Below are 17,078 nucleotides of genomic sequence, written 5' to 3' on the forward strand. Positions count from 1 at the left end.
TTGATACATAAACACTATAAATCACTATAGATCATGGCAAAAATCATAATCACAATTATTTTGGTCAATATTAAAATCCCAATCATTTAACACAATTACTCATTGACTCGCAACAGAAATGCTTCCATTTTATTGAATTTATCAATCCACACAGACTCCAAGACACATGCAAGTGTCCTCTCAGCTCCCCAGAAGCTTCAGCTGACGGATGCTTCTGTGGACAGAGGAGCTGAACACAGGTTGGAGTCGGTGTGGACTGAACGGCTGGAGCACGCTTAGGTGCCATGTCTCGCTTACTACCTAAAAGCAACAAATACAACAGTGTTTCCTCTACGATTTTTTCAGCAGCTGTGTAGTTGTGCGCATGCAGAGCCCACAACACCAGGCCCTATATTTGCAGGCAGTAGAATAACTTAAAACTACCTTAGAATTGTTCCAGATAGGTTTATTCATGTCCATCAAGTTAATTTACCAGGAGCTTTTGACAATAGAAGACCTTCTAATAAATGTAATAAATGTTAAAGAATGAAATGCCCCAACACAGAAAATGCACACCACTTTTAACTGCACATAGATATAAATAGAAAATATGAATGAATAACATTAGATAACAAAACACAATAACTGTCTCATAACACTACTGTCTCACTACACTGCACCACTACAACACTAAGCAGTCTCAGAGGCATAGGCTACATCACATTAACAAATTCTATTCAACAAATTGATACCACCCTAGGCTACACTTTTTACTAATAACAGTCACATCGTCATGGGCATTTTGAAATGTTGACTTTGTTTAACTTATTTCTGGTCCTTGTGTTATAATCCTACTGTCTTTGCTGTGCTATGTGTAGCCCATAGACTGTATAAAAATAAGTCGTAGCTGTAGTGTCTCTGGTTTAACAGAATCATGCTGGACAGGTGACCTCAAGCCGGAGTACATTATGCCACCAAAAGCTACTGTGACTAAACGCATTGAAAACAGCTGGAGATGAAGAAGGATGAGCTAAAAGTCAAGCTAACCAGGGCAGACAAGCTAGCTCAACCATCCACCAACTGCTGGAGAGCTCTCACAAACGAAGGCTACATCACAATTTTTCTTGAAAATTATCCAGTTACCAATTAATGGATTTCAGTCTATTAAAAGCAAAATTAACCAAAACTGGCATCCCTAACCTGTACCTTTGCCTCTATAACCTTTTTGCTTACACAGGTGCCATTGTTGGCCATTACATTTTTTGTAGTTCCCAGCTGCAATTGTTGCAAGCATTAATGGTGAAAGCTTTTTTCATTCATTGTAAGATTAGCTATTACCAGTGATTTGGTCATTATTTGTCCTCAGCGTTATCAGGCCTGAGAAATGTTATAGCCATTTAGGAAGAGACTGTGACACGTGTCAAACCCACGTAGATCATCTGTCTGATTGGGTCAACGTGCATCAGTCACATTGTAGTTTTCACTTAAACTAGATTTATTTAAGATATAATACTTTGTGAAAACAGAGACAGTCCAATTTCTGATTACAAAAAATGTTCAAAGTTAGCAAAGTGCATAATACTAATCGACAAATGCTCCAATTCAACTATTTGTACTTTTCATGATGCGTGACCCTAAAAATCTGAAAATCTGCGCTCTTAGCCTGCCAGCCTCTTACCAGTGAATCTGATAGGTCACTAAATATGGTGCAACATGGTGCAACAAGTACTTGAAAATTACAAGGCTACAAAAAGAAAGAGAGGCTTTCTACTTTTGTGGGAGCAACAATACTCCTAAGTAGAAAACAGCGACTGTGTTATGTCTTGTACAGTTTGCTGGTTAACTCGCCAGCCGGTTAGCATGCTCACTGTGTGACTTTGACAGCAGCAGCCTCTGCAGGAGACACAGCTCTGTTTAAGTGTTAATCACCAAGGTTTATAAATGACAACATATACAGTTTAGTTAAAAAAAAAAATGCCTGCTGCTGATCACCAGGAGTGTTTTATTATGAGAAAGCTGGCTCGAGCCAGCTCAAGCTCTACCACAGATATCACTCCTTCAGTACAGATATTACAGTTGTTGCTCTGTCTCCATTTGTTTAACTGCAGTTAATATAGGTTTAAACCTAGAGAAACTAACTTGAGGTTTAAGTCAGAGTGAACACAAATAAATGACATTATATTCTTTCTCTCACTGTTCACTTAGTACATCTCTGCAGATCACTGAGATTAATGTTGATGTTAATGTTAATTTGTTTGAGATTATTATCAAGGTCTTTCATACTCCCTGAAATGTTATAAATTCTGTTCTTTTTTTATGTATTCCATACTACCTGGCTTTATACAAAATATAGAGAAACCTACATTTATACACCATTCATTTACTGATCCAATATGTGCCTAATTTTATATTTTGCATATTTGTGTAATATATCAACATTACATATCAATAACTAAAGGAAAACAACCAAATCTAAAGAAAACTTCACTGTTGTACATATTATGTATAATGATTATGGAAAAAAAAAAGAGTTATATTCATTTTTTGGCTGCCGGACCAGTGAAAATATAAAAGGGGCCAGTAAAACTGATCTACTAGTCAAGTGGGCCAGTGGGGAAAAAATGCTATGTTGAACCCTGACAGTTGCATACACTTCACTGACAAGCCTTTGATTTACACCTAATTACATTGAATAAACACCAGATAAAAGTTTAAGATCCCCTCTGCACCTGATATAAGAGATATACTCTGAAATATATTCTACTTTGAAAAATGATTTGTCTGATATGTTTTATTCCACAAAAAAGTTAAATTACCAAGGTAAGGTCCTTAAAATGACATCTACTCTTTCTTCCCCACGAAAATCCATAATCTATGAATTTGCAAATATTTTTCATTTTAAAAGCTCAACTACTGACAGAAGATGTCTCCAAACCTGCGTTACTGTTGGTCTGAAAGGGCAATGAACTAACACTTTTAAAAAGGTGCATTACAGCATGTACACAGCCAGTGTTTTTTCAAATTCAACATTAGGCGTGGTTTATTGAATAGGGTTGACTCAGTGTGAAAAAATGCAACTAGCAAAATACAGAAACTATTGCAGGAGGTGACTGTATAAAGGTAAACCAGGTTATAGATGAGTGAAGGCGGGGCAGCAGTACCAGCAGGTTGGACAGGTTTTAACAAGACTTGGCTGCAGCATGAAACAAAAGCCCCTTTTACACAGCCCGTTCAAGATGGGAATACCGAGCCCTTCATCTGCCTTGCTGTTCTGTATAAAAAAAGTACGGACATGGGGTGGGGGGGCAGAGTTGATCCGCCAATAAGCTGGCCACAGAGGTAGTTACAGAGCTGGATCAACTGTTTGTGTAAAAGGGACAGCCGGCACGGCGGGACAAGAAGCTGGTGCTGTGGTGTTAGCAGGGTTGAGCGGAGGTGTGTTGGGATGTGGGCGTGTTTGTGCTTTGGAACGTAACCACTGTGAAACAATGAGAAAATAACTTTTTATTGATCTGATTCACCAGCTTGCTCACTACCAGTGCTCTTCATTCAATCTCTAGCTCACTCGACCACAGCTTCTCTCTCTCTCTCTCACTGGTGCTCTCAGCTCTCTCTCTTTTTCTCATCTTTTTTTAAAATGGGTTGGGAAGCCGACAGAAAAGTCTAATTTAACTTTTAACGTTATCAAACAAAAAGAAACGTCCTCCCCTTGTCCTAGGAACATCTTTGTACTCCCTCATGGCAGAGTTTACAGCTCTGATCAGTCTGATCTCTGTCACACCCCTGAATCCGGAAAAAGCATGTAAAAGCACACATGGAGGCAGCTTCATGCCAGCTTTGTGTGGTTCAATGTAAAAAAGCAAAGGTGGCTCAAAAGCCGATCCTCTTTACAGCTATAATGCGGGTTCTCTGTATAAAAGAGGTACAAACCTCCAGTACAAAGATTCAATAAAGAGTCTACTTCCACAACATTTAAAAAAGGTGGAATTTTTTGCTTCAAAATTTGAAAAAGGAAAAAGACACAAAGGGACCAAAACAACCACAAACATGGCTGGCCTTCTGAGACTCAACTGATATTCATTGTCCTGTATGGGGAAAGTTAATTTATGGTCAGTAATTAAAAGTACCATTTCTATCCAGCATAATAAAGCAGTATACGAGGCAGTGTTTCCATACAGGATATACTCAAATTGTGTTGTGTGGTCCAATATGTTCACCAAATTTCAAAATCACAAATTCAGAAGACACTAAGCAGCCAGACAATTCTCCGTTGTCTGTTTAATAGCAGCTGACACTGACACTAAAATAAGAATTGCTGGTCCACCTTAAAGGTCAGTCCACCTTAAGTAAGCCTTCTTCAATAGACGAGTCTTTTCTTGGTCTTGAGAAGCTGCAGCATTTATTAACTGACACACTGTAGCCTGTGCTGTACATTTACTGCCATATTGACAACTTACTGCTAACCTTTTCCTCTGCTCCCCTCACATTTAACCTCACATTTCTGCCACTCACTCAACTACACACTGACTACACACACACACACACACATTATGCACTGCCCTATTCCTTAACAGAGTTACACTACTCTTATAACAGTACCTTTCACGTAGATGTCCTTTGAAGAATGATGAGAGGGTGAATGACTCAAAACAATTCCACAATAACGTAGGGTGCCATCGTGTTCGCACAGTGTGCAAGTGAAAATCATTAGTAGACCATTGATACTAATGACTGAAATTTTAGCAGCAGTGCTCATAATTTTGCAGCTCCGGAATCTCAATAATGGAGCTACCTGGCTAGCTAGTGAGCTGTACCCAGTATGCCATTCAATGGTGTAATTTTGTAAACGTACAATTATTAGTGTCACAAATTGTGCGATGGTGTTTTGCACTGTTAAAGAGTGTTAGTTGTGGGTTAATAATTGTTGTTTTATAAAGTTATAACTATTAGTAAGAAGGTTATGCAGTTAACGGGGGTCCTTCAATATACTCTACATAGCTTGCCCCGACCGTCGCACTCTTCACAGTGAACAATATTACATATTTTACTGCCTAAGAGCTAAGTCAATTGTTTCACCTATGCACTGCGATGGTGAAATATGAAAAATGCATATTGCACAGGAAATTAAAACCACCCAACACTACAAACCATTATTACAACTCATTTCTTGGAGCCTACAAAAAGTCTTGAGTAGCCAGCACTAGAGCTCCACAATAGCCATGAGGTGCAAACAAATGTTAATTGACATTTAACCCATGTGTGTTTATATCCATGACAAGGTTACCTAACAAAGGTGGTCTCATTTGTAAAGGAGGTTCATGTTCAAAGTTCAGGTTTCAACCAAGTCACCATGCCTCACAGTCTCAAGTAAGCCATCTGAATACTGTATATGGCTGTGTGTGTTAGCGCTGTTAGCCAGATATTTAACAGGGAAAGAAAATCAACACCAGCAAAATGCTGGTATATTCTGTCTGTTTATCTGTCAGCCATTTTAACAGGTGCACAGACAGATACTTTGTCCTTAAAAAGATAGGTTCACAATTTTTCAATGCCTATATGAACCCTGAAACATGTTAAGCTGGCTGTAATCATTCCTCCTGTTCATACTGGCCATTAAAAGATGCCTTCCTAAAGCACTTTCAATGTAAGTGATGGGGGACAAAATCCACAGTCCTTGTTCCATGAAAAAATGCATTCAAATATTCATCTTAGGTATGAAACTTAAGCTGTCTGAATTAGTTATATCAAGTGGTTAACTTCCAGAGGTACAGCCCAAAAGTGACTTTTAGGGGGGTAAAATAATCTCCCTGGGACTTCATTTAGACCCTTGTTCCTCTGGTAGAAATGCAGGTAGGGTTTTCAGTCCCAACGAAAAGTTCCTGAATTTGAATGAGACTTTAGAGGCTGTTGACAATGCCTAAACACTTGCTGAACAGACTGAGATCACTTTTTGATTTGGGTTTGCAGTAAGAATACAGGGAGGACTGTCATGCCAGAGGTTGAGTTTTTCATTTTTCAGACAAATAAAGAACAACCGATCCAATATGAGGGTTGGTATGACTTTTAGAAGGTAACACCACAACAGGTACCTTGATTATTTTCTTCATTAGCACAAGAAGCATAACAGGGCCAAAATAGCGCATTTCACTCTTTGAAAGTATGCAATGCAGTTAATGGTACCTACTACATCATGCAAGTCTTTGGTATTCAAGACATAAAAAGGTACAAATGAATGTATTCTATATAAATATGTATAAACTTGTGAGGTAATCGATCACACTAACTGAACCATATTAATGCTAAGTAAAACCTGCACTATAGTTAGAATAACAGGCATTTCCTGTCACCTTAAGAAAAAAAAGTAATAACTTTTACTTAACAACTTTATGTGGCAGACAAGGGAATGAAAAAATAAAGAATATCAAAAGGAATATAATTGCTATTTTTGCACAGGAAAGGAATACTTAAACAGATTTGGTCTACAAGTATTATATTTGTTTGAAGCCAATGCGGAAGTGCCTTAAACCTGCATTCTTTCTAATGTCCAGCAGGGGGCGACAAAGGCAAAAAGAACTCCGATTGTATGGAAGTCTGAGAAAATGACTACTTGATTTATGATCCTAGTAAACACTTTTCTAATGACTTTATGGTCTCAACCGCTAGTATTAAGTCTTCTCCATGCATCATGATGTTCATTTTGTAAATTACAGCTCGATTTAGAGTAAAATAGAACATGGTAAAACAGCTTATGCTTTAGGGCGTGGCTATGTTGTGATTGACAAGTCGGTACCACAGCAACAACGTTGATTACTTAACCTAACCCCAGACTCACAGAGTATAGGCGTAGGTGCTGCTATTTCACAGATATTTTCAGTTCATTTAAGTTAATTGTAACATTTTGGTCGCTTAAAAAAAAGTCTTGTCCAGCGTATGGTTGTGATAAAAGATCCTCTAAGGAGTCAGATGTTCAGTTTTTTCGGTGAGTGCATTTTGTTGTAATGGTTTTAGGCCTATTTTGCACTAGCAGAAATTAGCATTAGCATTTTCACTGTTAACCACAGATTGTACATGCACCGTGCTAACCAAGCTAGCAGCTAGCGCTATGGTCAGCTCGACCCTCTCATCGAAATATGGTCACTTCAGGCTCCAAAAATCAAACATGACAACGATCAAATCCAAATTGACGATGGTCAAAATCACTAAACTCAAGGTTTCAAAACTGCAGTTCACAAAACCAACGGGTGACGTCATGGTGACTATGCCCATATTTTTTACAGTCTGTGGTTGAACCTAACGTGTGGGCATCTAAGGCCATTCTGCCTATGATGCCACATTGTAACATTAATAGGAGTCTAACGGTAACGTTACATGTTTTCACACTTAACTGTTTTGTTCAGGACTCGCACTTTGGTATGCCCTCCACCTGAACAATTCCAGTTGTTGCATTGACGAAAGTTAAAATATTAAGATCCAGTGTGTAGAATTTAGTGGCATCTAGCGGACTGGACTTGGCAGAAATAGAATATAATATTTAAGTGTGTTTTAATTAGTGTATAATCCCATGAAAATAATCCGTGTTTTGGTTACCATAGAAAGAGCCCTTTGTATCCAGAGTGCTGCTTGAAAGTTTGTGAACCCTTTAGAATTAGTTCTATTTCTGCATAAATATTACCTAAATTGTGATCAGATTTCCATTCAAGTCGTAAAACTAGAATAAAGAGACATCAGTTAAACATATGAGACAAAAACTTATACTTGTTCCTTTATTTATTAAGAAAAATTATCTAATGTTACATATTTTAGCATAGCAAAAGTATGTGAACCTCTAGGATAATTCATATGAGGGGGAAATTAGAGTCGTTTCAATCAATAGGATGCACCATTTCCTGTAGAACAAGAGGTTGCCGTGGCGTCAATGTGAACCGGGGGGTCACCAAGTCACTGAATTTATACAAAAAAACCCAAAACAATGTGTCATAAGTCGCTGAGTTTAGTTACAGATTAAGATTTTGCAAAGACTGGGGATCTTGCAGGGTCACTGTTTGCAAGACTACAACTAATTAATTTTAAGATTATTTACCATCCTGCTCCTGGTGAAGTTTACAAACAGAAGCTGCCTTCGTGTGTGCAGTGGTTTGTTTTGTAAAACCAGACAAAAAGAAAATGTCATTCAGTTATTACTGAACAACAACTGTGAAGAGAAACAAAACACACTACACAATGACAATGTTATTAACTAATTTTCATTTAACAATTTTTTTTTAATTTACTTATTTTTAACAAATAAAATTTTTTGGGGTAACGTTTCTTAGATCATATCAGCTAAGACAATCAAATTTCAAAAAGGTGTTGTCCTGTACTGGAAATTGCCTTAAATTTCCAGGTTTTCAGGATGTGTAGGAAAACTAGGTATTTTTACAACGTTAAAACAGCTACATAGTTTATACAGCTGCCCACAGAAATCACATTCAACCATTTATCTGGACACAGCACTTTCAGCTGCTGGATGCTGGAGTATTTCTATTTGGAAACCCCATAAACTACATGGAATACAGTAGAGACAGCAGCAGCCTGGATAGCAGAAAGTCACAGGTTTACTTTCTCCAACTGGACTGAAACCACGTGAAAATTCAGTAAATACACTACAGACACACAGCAGCTGACAGAAAGGGGAGGTCAACTTAGTAGCTTTAATATGAGCTTTGAAGTTTTATCAGGACATCAAGCATATCATGTTTAATTGGGACTATAGTTTAAGAACATGTATACAAAAGGCAACCATTTACTGCATACTGCCTTTAAAAACTGAGTACAATTAGCTGATAATCATCCTGATCAGCCACCATCAGTAATCAATACAAAAACACATTATAGGACTGTAAACCATTAGGGATGTTCTTAATTATTTATTTAATTTTGGCCAATTAATACTATCAGTCAAACAGTTAAAGCTGAAGTGCGGGACTTCTGTCTCCCCCTTCTGGTGGTGAGAGTAAAAGAAGGTGCTTGTCTGTGTTTGTCTGGCACAGGCATGCAAGCTCACTCTTATGTGCATGCCGAATAACAGATACACAGAGAGGGCTGGCAAGAGCGGATATGTTTTGACAGTCTACCGGCCCACAAACATGGGATTTGATCTAAAAATGAAGCCTTTCTTATGAAAAAAAAAAGTTTGCTGTATTTGTATGTTTTTTTAATGGGTCACAGACCCTCTTCGATTCTAAATGGTAGCCTACATTTCAATCTTGTCGGTTAACAAGCGTCGACTATTGGTCAGAAAAAAAAAATCAAAATGAGCACCCCTATAAATGATAAATCAAACCAATAACAGCAGTCAACATTAGACAACCTTATCATACTTTAGCAGTTACCTAGTGTTTCTGCGGTGGTGACAAAATGTTGAAAATATAAGTATTAGCAGTTTGAATTAAACTGAAGCTCCTGCGCTCTCTAGGGATAATATTATGCCAAACTTCCTTTAAGAAATATGACATTAATTCCTCATGTGTCCGCAAAAACACTTAACTCTAGAAACACAAGATAAAAGGTGCCATATGTCGACAGTCTTGTCAATTCAGCATTAGTATAATCCATAAAGATAACCTGTGTGTACAAACCTTACATCTTGGATTATTTTTGCCTCAACTCCGTTGGTTAGCTGAGTTGTTTTAGTGGGAGAAGACAGTGGGAATGAGAGGAGAACCATTTAAAAAAATTTAGATTTCTCAATAAAATACGTGACGGTGAATTAACAATGTTGACACTGTGAATTCACCATCTATCGTGTGTGCGTGTGACGGTATTTGAGGAGTTTTTTCAGCCGCTGCCATACTAACTACCCAGTTTGCTGCTTCATGTTTGGTGCTAGGGAGACATGTAATACTCCAGGAGGCCACAAGGGACTCCAGGGTAACATCTAGGAAACTAAAGGCCTCTCTTGCAGTGGCTACAGTCAATTTTCATGAGTCCACCATCAGCAGAACATTGAACATCAATGGTGTGCATGGCAGAGTTGCAAGGAAAAAAGCCACTTCTCTCCAAAAAGAATATTGTTGCCGTCTACAGTTCGCTCAAGACTACATGGATAAGCCAGAAGGTGAGTGGAAAAATGTTTTGTGGATGGATGAGACCAAAATCAAACCTTTCAGCTTGAATAAGAAGCATTATGATTGGCAATGAGCAAACACTGCATTCCAGCATAAGAACCTTATTCCATCTGTAAAACATGGTGGTGGTAGTATCATGGTTTGGGCCTGCTTTGCTGCCTCTGAACCAGGACAGTTTGCAATCATTGATGGAACTATGAGTTCTGAGTTTTACCAGTAAATTCTATAGGAAAATGTCAAGGTATCCGTCTGTGAACTGAAGCTCAACAAAAAGTGGGTCATGAAGTAAGACTACAACCCTAAACACAGAAGTTGTTCTACCAAAGAATGCTTAGAGCAGAAGAAAGATAATGTTCTGCAATGGCTGAGTCAAAGTCCTGACCATAATCCTATAGAAATGCTGTGGAAGTACCTGAGGCAGGCAGTTCATGCAAAGAAGCCCACCAACATCCCCAAGTTGAGATTGTTCTGTATGGAGGATTGGGCTAAATTCCTCCAAGCTGATATGCTGGGCTGATAAGCAGTTACCGGAAACATTTGGTTGAAGTTATTGCTGCAAAAGGGGGTCACACCAGTTACTGAAAGCAAGGGTTCACATACTTTTGCCTCACACAAATATGTAAGATTGGATAATTTTCCTTAAATAAATGAAAAAGTTTATTTTTTGTCTCATTTGTTTCATTGGGTTCAATTTATCTTGTTTTAGGACTTGTGTAAATATCTGATCACATTTTAGGTCATATTTATGCAGAAATAGAAAAAATTCCAGGGACCAGGAAGTACCCAGCCCGGTTCACATTGCCCCCACAGCAAAATCTCTTGTTCCACAGGAAACACTGTATATTTACATGTCACTTTTCAGAAAAATATTTTATAAGTAAAATATATGATCAGTTTGTTATATAATGCATTGTTATACGTAGATTAAACTATTCAACAGTTTAATGTACAGCTCTAAAATGACAACTTTAAAATGCTGCTCACATGCAGCGATCAGTGTTTCCCAGAGAATTAGATTCTATTGCGGTGGTAACTGACCGGAGACAGGGAGGGGGATAAAAAGGAATTTTAGAAATACTAGTGCAGGGCCTGTTCCAAACAGGCATGTTTGGAACGGGCTGATTTCTCAATACCTAGAGAGAGTTGTGCCCACCCCCTAAACGCCTCTCATTCAGACTATTGGTAGATGCTATAATTTACCGATGCTCCCTAAACCCCTGAGCTGCAGGCTATTGGTCGACACTACAATTTACCAATGTTCCCTAAACATCTCACATGCAGGCTATTAATAGACGTTATAATTTACCCATGTTCCCTAAACACCTCATATGCAGAATATGTGGAGACTACAACTTTGAATTGAGCTGAAGTTGATCGGATGAACTGTAGCACCCACTCCAAACGTGCGTCCTTTCTGAGACATCCTGCACTGTCTTGAACATACAACTTCCCATTTGTGAGGAATGGAAATAGAGCTTTACCCTCTAAACTTTCTCAACTGTCTCTGTGGCAGTTCTTATCACTACAGATGTAATCCCATCTCTGAAAACAATGTGGGTTGCAATGGCAGAGTTGCACTGTCCATATTTCCACTTGTTGAATCCATGTGCAGAAAAAGAAGAAGTAACATTGTTTATGGAGGTATTTTTACACATATTTTTATTTCTAAACGTTTAATTTCTGAACGTGCCAGCACCAAGTCTTGAACATACATGCCAAGTTCTGTTCACAGTACACAGCTCAATGGTAGAGCTTAAGTCTCTTACATGTTTTGAAGTCATTAATACTATGGAAGTAATCCTACCTCCTACCAAGATGTGGGTTGCAATCATAGACTGTAAAAAAAAAAAAATGGACGTAGTCACCGAGACATCACCCATTGGTTTGCAAACTGCCGTTTTGAAGCCTCGAGTGTATCCATGGGAGATTACTGAGGTAATAAATCAAGTGAGAAGTAGGGTCATTTTCTCATAGACTTCCATACAATCGGACGTCTTTTTACAGCCAGTGTAGTCCCCCCATGATGGCCATTAGAGAGAATGCAGGGTTTTGGCACTGCCGCATTGGCTTCATTTTTCAAGCCCAGAGGTTGCCGCTTGGTTGCAATGGTAAAGTGGCGCTGTCTGTATTTCTGCTCATTGACTCCACAGGCAGAAGAGGAGGTAAATCAATGTTATTTATGAGGTATTTTTATACATTTCTTGGGAGCTGCTCATCCAAACACCTTAATACATTGACACTGCACTTCCTCGTTTCCCCAGCAGTCCAGGTATGAAGTAGACTGGATGAATGGTTCTCAAGATATACGAAGGACAAACATACATACATAGAAACAGATAGACAGAGATGCCTACATAGCAATGCATGCATGTTATGTAAGACTTAAGCATGTAATTATTAAAAAATGTTGCAGGAAAAAAAACTTGAAAATTATCACAGAGGTACTTGGGGACCTGTTGTACAAGAATATGGTTATGATTGCTAATCACAATTTGATAAGACTTTTTTATAGGACTTTTCAAATCTGTATGTAGGAATTAATGGGATATTAATATAATTTTAGCATCCAATTATTAAAATGCAGTAAAACAACATGGAAAATAACCAAAGATATCCAGAGACTCACACAAGAACATGCTGGGTTTTGCTGACTACAACTGCTGCTAACAATTTGATTTGATTATTTTATGGAATTTTGAAGATTGGAATGTATAGCATTGAATGGGCAACTGGTTTTGCTTTGCTGTAGTGAAAGAACAAGAAAGTAATAGATGTATATATTTCAACGGAAAATAACAAATTTAGAAACTTTCTTGATTTAAACAAACTTTGTGGCCATTCAAATATAGATTCCTCAGTTTACGAGGTGCATTTGAATGCACCATGAAGTAACATAGGCTTTGCCATACAATGTAGATTTCAAAGTACACGAGGTGCACCTAAATGCATCATGAAATCCCTGTCAGCACCCACATGCTTTACAGCGATGTAGACACGCAATTGATTTTTAAGTGAAGATAGCACAGTCGCGCCTCTCCAAAGTGTAGATAGTGTGGCATAATGTCACCGCAGTCTTCTCTGCATCATGAAGACTCATGAAATTTCATTTTTTGATTCAGAGTGTGCACAGAGAGGATGGGCTATTCACAGATGGGTCTGTTGTCAATGTATTTGTGAGAGAGGGAGAAAGAGAGTGAGAGAGGGAGAAAGAGGCTGTGCACAGCTCTGCAATTAAATAAGATTTTACCCATTTTAAATAATAAAAAAAAAAGAAAGAAAATCAGTATGTGGCAGTCAAAGTTGATATTGTGGTGGGCCACCACAAATCAATGTAAGGGAAACATTGTTGGTACATTTTGCCGACAGAACTTATATACTTTTACTTAAGCTTTTGGATGCAGGACTTTTACTTGTTGAACATTTTTTCATTGTGGTATTATTACTTTTACTTAAGTAAAAGAGCCGAGTACTTCTTCCACCACTGGTAGAGATGGTAGACATCAAACACTTTGCCAGTGACTTCACTCGTTACTTTAAGTAATATCTTACATACCTAAATGTAAAGATAAATTCCTGTAGAGTCGGGCTCTACAAAATGTCAATATATTACACAACTCTATTGCAGTAAGTATAAGCTGCCATGACTGTTTGATAAATATTCACAATTTAATACATTTACACTTTTTTTCTGGCTAAATCTGAATGAACCTGCATTGATTGCAAATGACTTCTCATCACTTAAAAGCTCTTTTGGATATAATATACCTGTTACAGTGTACACAGCACCATATCAATGTCCATTGCACTTCCACTTCTGTACAGCTCGTAGCCACTATTACCACATTCCTGCACATACACCACCTTCACCATTTAGCCAGTTTATGCACAAATAAAAAGATGCCACAGAGTCCAAAATATGTCAGCAACTGCTTTTCAGTGACTATTCAATTTAACGAGCCCCTTCCTAATACTAACAACATGAAGTTAAAGCATGAATATGAATTCTAGTAGACAGTGTATATTTTACATTAACAGTATATTGTATTGAAATGGGGCACAGATTGCTCTGAGGGGCTACATCCCACTCTTAATAGGTACTTCAGCCCAACAAAATATTCTGTGACCGGTTGCAGTCTATGACAAAGCCAAGTTAGGCCTGGAATCACGCGGTTAGAATACACTTCTACCGTGGTGCTTTGATTGTTGTTTTCGCTCCTGTGCTCCGACGCCATTTTCTATCAGGGTAGAGGAAGACATGTTGGGAGCTAACACAACAAAAGAGGAGCGGCCATTTCCAACCACACTGTAGCTTTTCCTCACCCCTGACAACTATTATTCACGATAAAAGGCACAACTGAGGTCTTAACGGAGCTGATACACCCACTTAAAGTAACTAAAGATGTAAAGTGAAAAAAACGACGGGATTTTTTTTAGAGTTCGCGGAAAAGATATCGGTACTAGAATAGACTAAGTGATGTTAGGCAGATTAGCAGGCCTAATGCCAGCAAGGTTTCTTTCACTATAACATTAGCAGTCTTTTTCACAAAGCAAATGTTACCACAGTAGTGCATATAAATAATAAAATATAACGTTAATAATACTGTATTACTTCACTGTCTGCAACAACACAACTCACAACACACCATAAAAAGAATCCCCTTACCTTATGTGTGGAATCCCGACACCACCTTGTAGGATTTTGTACAGCTTGCTTTCGTATAACAACTGTGGATGCCTGGCTTTTTGTGACTCCAATTTGACTGCTACCTCCTGAAATTGAAACACACAACAGACGCTCATTTTTTAACCTACAGCTCATTTGTCACTGCGCGAGTTACAGAAGCTTTGATGACAATCATCTCGGCACACACCGTATACTGAATAATACCTATTTATGCATCTTGTAGCAGTTTTAGTCAATTCAACAGATCGAAGGCTACAGCCTGGTTAACATACAAAACTATGTTGCAATTTGCTTCAGAATTTTTTGAGCCAGCCGCCGTTCGGTCCAGGAAGAAATTAAACTACCAACTTCCCTACAAGACCATAGACAAATGTAACGTTAAATATTAATTGCGTAAATTACCTCTCCATTTGTGATGTTGATGGCCAGGTATATATCGCCGAAAGATCCCGATCCAATTTTTCTGACAAGCTTGTATTTTCCACCGACTATGAATTCGGCTTTTGAGCCGCTGCTGCTCGCCATAATATCCACCAAATGACAATCTCCACCCAATTCACTTTAGGAAATTCTGTGTGGCAGTCTAGCCCAATTGCCAGGATAACATACAGAGTCCCAAACCAGATGGTTTTGATGAGGGTAATTATGGACTAGCGTTAGCTATTACGCCACACAATCTTACAAATAACCTTAACGTTCGCTAACGTAACAAGCAAGTTGGAAAATAGATTTCTCCTGGCGTTATTCGCTTTATTCACAGGCTACCAGCTACTAAAGATCTTCCTTATAATTAGACCTCCTCCAAAAAACACGGAATACCGTGTCAGTATCAAAGTATATACATCCAAACCTCAATCCGAAAAAGCTTACGGCCTTCAACAATCACCCAGTAACAGCCACCTCTAAGTAGCAGCTAGTCAAATCTAACGTTAGCTAACGTTAGCATCAAGCTAACGTTATCGCAAGAACCACCACGGAAAAAAATGTCCCGGCCTCCTCCGTTCTGAAGGGAAAACGCCTTTTTAATTACACTTCCGATGGTATCGTTGTCTTTTCAATTTTCTCAGTCCTTAACAGCGTTTTGACAAACTTCAAGGGTCGCAACCGTCCGTACACAGTATAACCCACTCACTCCGCCATCTTGTCTTCTCTACCCTTTCTCTCAGCTGGTTTCCGTTGGAGGCGATTAGCTAAGGTTAGGTATCTCATGACCCCTTCAGGTGCTGTCGGAAATAATGAAATCAAAACTCGACACGTGAACGCCGCAATAAGGTGATAGATAATTGAGATTCCAAAATTAATGTATTTTCTATTGCACCCACAATGTACTCAGTCAGCAACTGCAAAGTTGAGAAGTGGTTTAATGTGCAGCAGTTTTCGGTTTAGTCCAGGTGATATGTGAAAATTATGTTCACTTTTTCATAAAAGCATGAAACTTGGCACACTTGTACAGTTTGGGGCCCTGAACATTTTCAGAAATGGAGCCATCGCAAAAACACTTCGTGGCGGCCATGGCGGACATTTTGCTTTCCGCCATAAACGAATTATGTATTTTGCACCATATCACCTGAACCAAACATGATAACACAGAAAAGGTGATGTCTACCCACATGTTTTGATGGTCAAGGATTACAGTAATACCATATACAACATCATTAACTGTTCAGGTAAATAGTTAATGGTGAATTAAGTAACGTTGTGAGAAGGATTATAATGAAATCGCAGTATCTGACAAGATGCAGAATGAAATTTCAAGCATATTTCATGTAATCTTTAATTTACAATCACTCTCTGGGTGATTACATTAATGTCAACAAGGGGGAAACATTGCCTGTCAGACCCGTGATGGGGACCAAGAAATCTTCTTCAAACATGAAAATCAGGCCTACCCCCATCACTCTCCCTTCATGGTGGACTACGCTAGGGAAACAAGACTGATCTGTTAACTTGCCTAGAGAACAGTATAAGCAGTGTCCCAGACAATGAGGTTCAAATACTAGATGGGTCAGCAGTCATAAACTTGCTGAAACCTTCAATGACTTTTCCAGTGAGATCTTTACACTTCATATCAAAGAGAAACTTGAAAGGGCCAACATAGTGGATGTTGTATGGGACAGCTATGACGTTAACAGCTTAAAGTCTCAGACAAGACAGAAGTGGGTAAAGGGGACAAGAACAAGAGTGGATGGAAAAAACAAGATACCAACCAACTGGAAAGGCTTCCTGAGAGTGGATGAGCACAAAACAGAGCTCTTTCACTTTATGGCCAGAAAGCTTGTGGAAATGTCGACTACCAAAGTTGTTTCCAC

The 17,078-nt window shown here is 38.6% G+C and overlaps 1 protein-coding gene across 4 annotated transcripts in view; it reads right to left on the reverse strand.

The window, feature by feature from the left end:
- csnk1a1 (casein kinase 1, alpha 1) overlaps positions 1-15,941 on the reverse strand; it is a 52,223-nt gene extending 36,282 nt beyond the window's left edge. For 3 of the 4 annotated variants that reach the window (XM_067598450.1, XM_067598448.1, XM_067598449.1), the window contains exons 1-2: positions 15,172-15,941; positions 14,749-14,855 (exon numbers count right to left, since the gene is read on the reverse strand). In XM_067598450.1, the coding sequence (XP_067454551.1) occupies positions 14,749-14,855; positions 15,172-15,294 (230 nt within the window). In that variant the 5' untranslated portion in view covers positions 15,295-15,941. The remainder of the gene's footprint in view (positions 1-14,748; positions 14,856-15,171) is intronic. The other variant, XM_067598451.1, reaches the window with a different exon arrangement.
- Positions 15,942-17,078: the final 1,137 nt, after the last annotated feature.

This window comes from Thunnus thynnus, chromosome 9 (genome assembly GCF_963924715.1).
Source record: "Thunnus thynnus chromosome 9, fThuThy2.1, whole genome shotgun sequence".
Classification (NCBI taxonomy): domain Eukaryota; kingdom Metazoa; phylum Chordata; class Actinopteri; order Scombriformes; family Scombridae; genus Thunnus; species Thunnus thynnus.